General features: G+C 43.3%; 1 protein-coding gene across 2 annotated transcripts; it reads right to left on the bottom strand.

Moving 5' to 3' along the window:
- Window positions 1–1,108: 1,108 nt before the first annotated feature.
- LOC133397960 (myozenin-2-like) lies at window positions 1,109–6,276 on the bottom strand. Of its 2 annotated transcripts, XM_061669444.1 has the most exons (6): window positions 6,192–6,276; window positions 5,882–5,971; window positions 5,208–5,374; window positions 4,065–4,179; window positions 1,696–1,870; window positions 1,109–1,626 (listed from the first exon to the last, which is right to left on the bottom strand). In XM_061669444.1, exons 2-6 carry the CDS (start codon window positions 5,961–5,963, stop codon window positions 1,410–1,412), a joined length of 756 nt encoding a protein of 251 aa, XP_061525428.1. In that variant the 5' UTR covers window positions 5,964–5,971; window positions 6,192–6,276; the 3' UTR covers window positions 1,109–1,409. The 2 variants fall into 2 exon arrangements, with proteins under 2 accessions (XP_061525428.1, XP_061525427.1); XM_061669443.1 differs by lacking the exon at window positions 6,192–6,276 and having other exon boundaries at window positions 5,434–5,965.
- Between the last annotated feature and the right edge of the window lie 1,041 nt (window positions 6,277–7,317).

The raw sequence follows: 7,317 nt of genomic DNA, 5'->3' as shown, positions 1-7,317 counted from the left end.
TGGAATGTACTAACAATATGAGAGTCACATTTCTGGCACAATAAAATTGACTTAAATCATAAATAATAGCGTCGTCATAAATCATGTGCGTGAGCCAGGATGAACGTGTGCATCAAAGACAGAAAATGCCCACACTTGAAAGTGCAACGTGGCGAACTGGCATACACAGCTGCACATCTATGGCAAAGTCAAGATAGTTTAGCTAATTTAATCTAGCCTACCACCGCTAGTTATAACCAATTGTAATCCCTCCACAGGCGGTAAAGGGTAGACAGTACTTTCAATCGCTTTATTGAACTCCCGGTAAGAAAACAAACACATAATAATTGATTTACTTTTACGTCGATTGACTCAATGCACAGGCTAGCTAACGGCTAGCTACTTACCAGTCGGCGCTATCCTCAGCTCTCTCATTCGCCGACTCCAACCTCGCTCAACAGGCCCGGTCCCGCTTTTAAGGCAATACACGTTCACAGATACTACAGTGTAGAACGTGAGGCTGGAGACCCCAGGGGGACAAAAATTATACCTGCACTTCACGTGCATATTTTGTATTGATAATCTGTATAAATCTTAAAACATAATAAATAAATAACATACAGCCTGTATAAAAAACTGGTTTTTTTTTCTAAAACAAAATATATGGAATATTACACAGAAAAAAAATGTCAAGCTGTTTTGCGAATGCAAATTTCTGGCAAAATAGAAGAAATATAATTTAAAAAAAACCCAATTAAAATCAGTTCAGGCTTACAGTGTTGTTACAAGATGAGATATTTTCAAACCTGGAAAGACGGCATGCCACTGACACCCAATTGATGTGTCAGCATTTTGTGTGTGTGTGTGTGTGTGTGTGTGTGTGTGTGTGTGTGTGTGTGTGTGACCTGGAGGTGTGTTCCAGCGTGCCGCCACAATGTGATAAGTGAAATGATTCCCTGCTGCGAGGCTGCAAAGCCTCTTGAGAGTTTGAGCTCACTTCAGCCGCCGCGGCAGGAATTGCAATTCAAATCGAAACGGCTCAGATTCGATGTAGTTCCCGGCCCGAAAGAAGACACTGCTTGTGTCAAGTTGTATTGAATGTCAAATTATAATTTAATTCATCATTGGGGGATGGGGGTGGGGGGGGGGGGGGGGAATCCTTATGACCCAGATTTGCACCAAATCTTAATGGGTTGCCTACAGACTTAAAAAAGTGACAAATCCTGGATATTTAGTCCACCAAAATCCAGTGGGTTGTTGTGTAATTCTGCTCCCAAACAACAAACAGCTGAGATAATGGAAGTAAAATAATGCATTGAACACAATTTTATTGAGCTAAAATAGTATCTCAGCATATTATTATACATTTAAGCTTATTTATGACTAAGCCAACAGATTGATTTACCTCACGCTGACTGTTCTGAACAGGTTCAAAGGTCATCTGACTCAGGGGCGAGCACGGTCTCCGGGAACGCGACGTTGGGGGTGACCGAAGTGCCCGTAGACTGCCACCCCAGAGCGGCCCTGTTGAAGGAGGGGCGACGGGCGACCGTGTCCCCTCTGAGCTCGGGGTAGTCGGGCAGGGCGAACTCCGCCTTCGGGGTCTCGAAGGCCGCCTCGGAGAAACCGCCGAACGGGATGGCCACTCTGAAGGCGACAGCGTGTCAGTGAAGGGCACACCCGCTCCTATTCTGTCGGTGCCTTCGCCCAGCTCACCTATTGAAGCTTTTGTAGCCCGGCAGGTCCGCCGGTGGTTCCGGTTCGGCGGTGAGAGCGTCAGTCAAGACCGGATCCCTGATAAGAGCCAGGTCCCATGGCGAGTGGTAGGACTTTGGTATGGCCGTGCTGTTGAACTTCTCAGGTGGGACGTCTTTCAAAGGACTTCCGTAACCTGGGGGGGGGGGGGGGGGGGGGGTGTCGCACGGCAGAAAGTAGACGACGCCATGGTTGATCACCGAAATGTCATCATCCGGTTTTCAAGCAAACAAAGCATTTTTACAAAATACAAGGAGGAAGGGGTTGCAATACACAGTAAATATGTATTACTACTATATGGGACAGTCACATTAATAGTTATAATCATATGGAAATACAGATAGGGGTAGGTTCGAATGTGTTTTGTTTTATCTCGCTGTTCAAACGAAAATAAAGATTTCAATCAATTACATTTTTTCAACAATGTCTTTTCATTTTTATATTTCATGAACTTATTGATCGTTTGTTTAAAATTGCTTGTAAACCCACAACATTAGGTATAGTAACAAACCAATCCAAAATTGCTCATTGCTCAGTTTTAAGACACCTTCAGAGGGATTTTAATTTAACAATTTAATATATTTATTATTGCTATCTTAAATATTCAAATAGACTAAATGGGAATTTTTTTTAAAAATTGAAGTTAAAAATAAGAAAAATATTAAAAATGAGAAATAAATTAAAACATGATAAAACAAATATATTACAAATAAAAGCATAAAGGGAAATACATTTTTAAAATATTGCAAACCAAACATCATTAGATTTTGGGGTACTTTATTCTGCACCATTCACTGCCCTAGACTGCTTTAGAAGTCAAATATCCACGTTAACTGGGAGGGCTGGCAGTGAATGAGGTTTAAGTAAAAGCAACTCATGTGTGCAAGTGTTGGGAAGAAGAAAAAAGAGGGAGAGAGAGGCAGGCCTATCCAAAGAAGTATCCTTCAAAGCCGGTGCTTCACTCAGGGAGGGGACGTGGGGGAGGGTGGGAGGCTTACATAACGAGAGGGGACTACGTGTCACGTCCGAAGCGCTCACAATAAACAATTCTCCTTCCTGAGTTTATGTTTTTACCCTCGGGGGGGAAGCAGAGACCAAACAGACCTGTGGGGAAGTCTACAGTGTTTTTTGGAAGGAGACGATCTGTGCTCATGGATTATGCTTCATGGAGCAGCGGCAAGGGGGGGGTCGAGGGCGTCCGTTATCAAACAGGACAGGAAAAGCTCGCCACGGGCATCATGTGCCCTCGGAAGATGGTCCGAGCTGATTTCAAAGCACGCGGTCCCAAAAAAGAGGAGACCCTGACAGCTGAGATGAAATAAATCAGTGGATTGTGGGGCAAAGCAGTACAAAATATGAATTAGTCAAGTGCACCTCGCAATTTTCAATTGTTTCAATTTTAGTATGCTTAGTTTCAATATGATAGCCATCTGACAAAATTTCAACTTTAAATACCTTTTCGGGCATACCGACTTGAGAATTCCTTTGTGGGGCTACTCATAGCAGACATGCCTAGCAAAATTTATATCAGTCAGAGTAGTGCAGCTCCTCACCTGCACATCTCTGATACAGTTAGCTTTATTAGCTATATGATTTTAATGTGGCACCAATGACTCACAGAAGTCACCAAATTGCTTCAGAATTCGAAGAACATACCCACAAAGCCACTGTTTGAAACACAAGTCATAGTCAGAGTTTTATGAAATAAAGTCACAAATAATGCTCTCGTAACAATATCGACAGGAACAAATGTAAGTAAAGAGCAACGTTTAGCTTGATTTTCTACACCTACAGTACTGTATTGAAAACATCACGAGAAAGAATTCTGGGTTCCCATAATGCTTTCAGGTAGCTACAATGCGCCAGGACCGTGAGTGTGAGGAACGTGGGCAATGTTTAAGCCAGGATATCCTCTGTTCACACTGTGGCTGCAAGGCTTTACTGTATTTTTATTTTTGTTTCTCTTCTCAACACAAGTCGTCCAACTTCACTCAAATCCAACTTCATGACAAAACTCCAAATGTTTTGGAATTGAGCGGTGTCAATCTGTGTCGTATACCTGGTTCAAATTTGGGAGCAATCAGACAAAATCTCATTTTGTTCCTAGAATGACCCCTTTGTAAATGACTAAAATGAGCTCATAATAGTCATTACAAAGCAATTCTTGAGACTTTTTTTAAGACTACTCATAGCCAACAAAATGTCATGTTCCTATGTGAAACTAGCTTCGGGGGCTGAAGTTTCTAAAAACTAATAATGAGGAAATGTCAGTGGTTGGCTTTCACTATAGCGGCGTCATTGTGTTGCATTTTATCACCGGCGTGGCCTACCAGGGGCGATGCTGTGTGGATCTGGCATTTTTGCAGCTTCTCCGCCCGAGCCGTTCTCAGCAGAGTTGCGGTCCTCTGCGGAATTCGCATTATCAGCTCGTGAGTCCGTCTTGTCCTAGGAGGACATAAAAACTAATTGTTTTCCTGATGTGCTGCGGCCCAGTCATCCCCGTGAACGATATTAATGATGATTTACTCCAGAACTTCCTGAGGAAATGTTTGACAACTTGAAACAAAATCCCTCCATTCATTTCTGAGCGATAAACAGAGCAGAAATATGCCAGGCCTTCGCACTCGAAAGATAAGAGGGAGAGGAGTGGAGGGAAGGAGGGGATTTCCTGCCACTGTCATCCAGCCAAAACTGACTAATAAAAATATTCCAAGTCAATTAAACAAGCAAAAATTGAACGCCCCAAAAAATGCAGGTACAAAATTCCCACAAAATACTCTACAGTAATGATAAAGGTATGCAGGATGCTTAGGGGGCCATCGGAGGGCGCAATCCAAACTAAAAGTGACGTCACCAGCAGCCAATCAGAGCCCAAAGAGAATGAAAATCCAGTTTAAATTAGATTATATACTGTAAATATTGACGTTTTACTGCATTTTAAACAATAGTTATGTTTTCAATACTGTACAGTACAGTGGTGCCTTAATCAGTTCCACCCGCCCAAAAACAAAAATGTGGGAAATAATGTCTTTTCAATAAGCAACACGAGCCTCCCAAAATTGTATTTGATAAAAACATACAGGCATAATTAAATAGAATGTAAAGAAATATATTAATTTTTTTTTTGCCACATAATTTTTGTTTTAATTCAATGGACATTGTGCTGCTCCTTCTGTTGTGCACGCCTTGGCCAGTTGGGGGCAGTATACAACAGACGTGGTGATACACGGAGGTGTTTGGTCCTCACTGTCTTCAGTCGCTTTCAGACAGGAAAAAGACAAAAATACCCGTTAAGTATTGCGATATTGTCTGTCTAGCAGATTCTATTCATTGGCGTTTCCCGGGTCATATCTCGAAAAAAGTCGGGTCACTTGTATCTCCAGGCACCACTGTGTTTATATGAAGGTGAAAAAGCTTCTTTGCGGGTCAAAACATCAGGCACATCAGTGTAATGAGACTCAATCGGTGCCTACGTTGAGATGGGAGTCGGCGTCACTGCGGACGCTTTCAAAGGTGTACTTTTCCGAGCGCCTCTGGCGCATCTTGAAGAGCCGCGAGCCCCGATTGGACGCCAGGGACAGCTCCTCCAGCATGACGTCCTGAGGCACGTTCACCTTCTTGCCGAGGTCCACCTCCACGTCTGCGCAGAGAAGCGGGAGAGGGTTCGAGCAGGGGGGCCCGCGCGCCAGTGTACCGTACCCCGTCTCAGCTGTCGGTGGCATTCGGGAGCCTCCCTCGTGCCAGGCAGCAGTTGTCCTCGCCTCAAATAACGTGTTCGAGACGACAACGACAAAATGGATTGGTTACATTGGGCCGGAAAAGTATTCATTTACTTACTTGTAGGCAGGCTGGGGACAGGGAAAATTCCCACTTCTGACATCAAGAGAGTACAAAAATGTTACTTTTAAGGCTACAATGGCAAGTTACTACTTTAGTGCCCTTGACCTGTGAATAATTATCCCATTGAACTACTTGAGCACGTGGAAAATGTGTTGGATCACTCTGGAATCCCACTTCTGACACCAAAAGGATACTGCTGTATCAAATCTACAACTTTTGTGTACTTGAATGTACACTTTATAGCGATTTGAGTGATTCGTGATGCAAAAAGATGCGGGGGAAGTCACACAAACAAGGAAACGACTACCTTCCTGGGGTTGAATCTCCCTGCAGATCGCTGCGGCCTGAAGTTTCCTCTCCCCGGACGTCACGGTGGAGAAAAGTGACATGGCTGACCCTGGGAATTGGCGAGGACACAATAGTATGACCTGGGGCAACTCGATGCACAACATCCAAGCTAACTTATCAGGGCATACAAAAGAGCAAAGTTAGCACATCTCCTGAAGTCGGACACCGGTGTCCAAATTATTTTGTCTGTATCTATTTTGGCAATGAAGGCAAGTGATTGACAGGAAAAGGTGCATAGAGAAGCAGTACCTGCGCGGTCGGTCGCTTACCTGCCCTGAAGGACGAGATTCTCTCGAAGCGCAGGGAAAAAAGTGGACGGTACGAGCTGAGCGGGCACCGGCACTGCACGGGGACCAGGGGAGGGGTCGGGGGTCTGGGGCCCGAGCTCACGGAGTGACTGAACGAGTGGGCGGGTGGGTCGGTGGGTGTCAGTATGTTGTCATTGGTATGTCGCTAACAAGTGACGGGGGGCTAAATTTAGGTTGTTACAGTCGAAGGGCGAGCGACAACGCTTGTTCATTGAAAATCTAATTCTTTGGGGAACTGCAAGTCCTGGCGTAACGATGAAATTGTTTGGCCCCTTAAAGCAGAGTTTCCCAACCATTACCGTTCTACACTACCAAAAACAAATGTCACAAAAGTATATAGACTGAAATAATGATTTCTTTACTCTCTCAATTTACTCACAAATGGACTTTTTACTTGAACATGGCCCCGTAACAGGTTTCAAAATGTCCCTAACTAGCGTGGCTAACATCCGCTAGTTTCCGCACAAGACAAATTAAATTTAGGTGCTTGCACGTCTATGACGTTTTATCTTGCGCCATTGCGTATCCGTTCAATGTCACGACAGCTGGATTTTTAGTCTGACTTACTGCATTTAATACAATTTCTGTTTTTGCTGAGAACAAATATTTATGATTATTATTATTATGTGTACGAGTGCAACAAATATTTGATATGCTCTTCAAAAATTCAATTGTGTTCAATGAAAAAAAAAAAAAAGTTGTTGTGGTTAATTACCTAAACATTTCAGAATCATACATTTTAGAGCTGTAATTTCAATACTGCAATACTGTGAAACGGTGGTATTTTTTCTCAAGGTTATCGTACCGTCAGAATGTGATACCGCCAGTGCGCAGTTGGACATCAAGCTATTCTGTTCTAAATATGAATGACAACAGGTGCATTCACACCATAATTGTACCTTCTGCCATCTAGTGGAAGAGCATTCAATTGTTCGGCCTGTCACTACAAATCGCTGGCATAGATAGATGAACAAAGATGTTATTTGGGGTACATATTTTTAATCTAATTTAATTTTCGGACCCGTTAGGTTGGGGGAAAACCGCTTTAAAGAACAAGCAAACGGAAAAAAAAAAAAAGCATCTGGCG

Source organism: Phycodurus eques, chromosome 23 (genome assembly GCF_024500275.1).
Source record: "Phycodurus eques isolate BA_2022a chromosome 23, UOR_Pequ_1.1, whole genome shotgun sequence".
Classification (NCBI taxonomy): domain Eukaryota; kingdom Metazoa; phylum Chordata; class Actinopteri; order Syngnathiformes; family Syngnathidae; genus Phycodurus; species Phycodurus eques.
Note: the sequence above shows the minus strand (reverse complement) of the source record. Positions and strands in the feature narration are given on the sequence as shown.

Bases quoted from the DNA above. Each gene is read 5' to 3' on its own strand.
- LOC133397960 (XM_061669443.1), bottom strand. From the start codon at position 5,563: ATGAATACTTTTCCGGCCCAATGTAACCAATCCATTTTGTCGTTGTCG. The intron at 4,180-5,207 runs GTAGGCACCGAT...ATGTCCTCCTAG, and splicing joins ACGCCGACTCCCATCTCAAC to GACAAGACGGACTCACGAGC. The intron at 1,871-4,064 runs GTAGGCCACGCC...CCCCCCCCCCAG, and splicing joins TCCACACAGCATCGCCCCTG to GTTACGGAAGTCCTTTGAAA.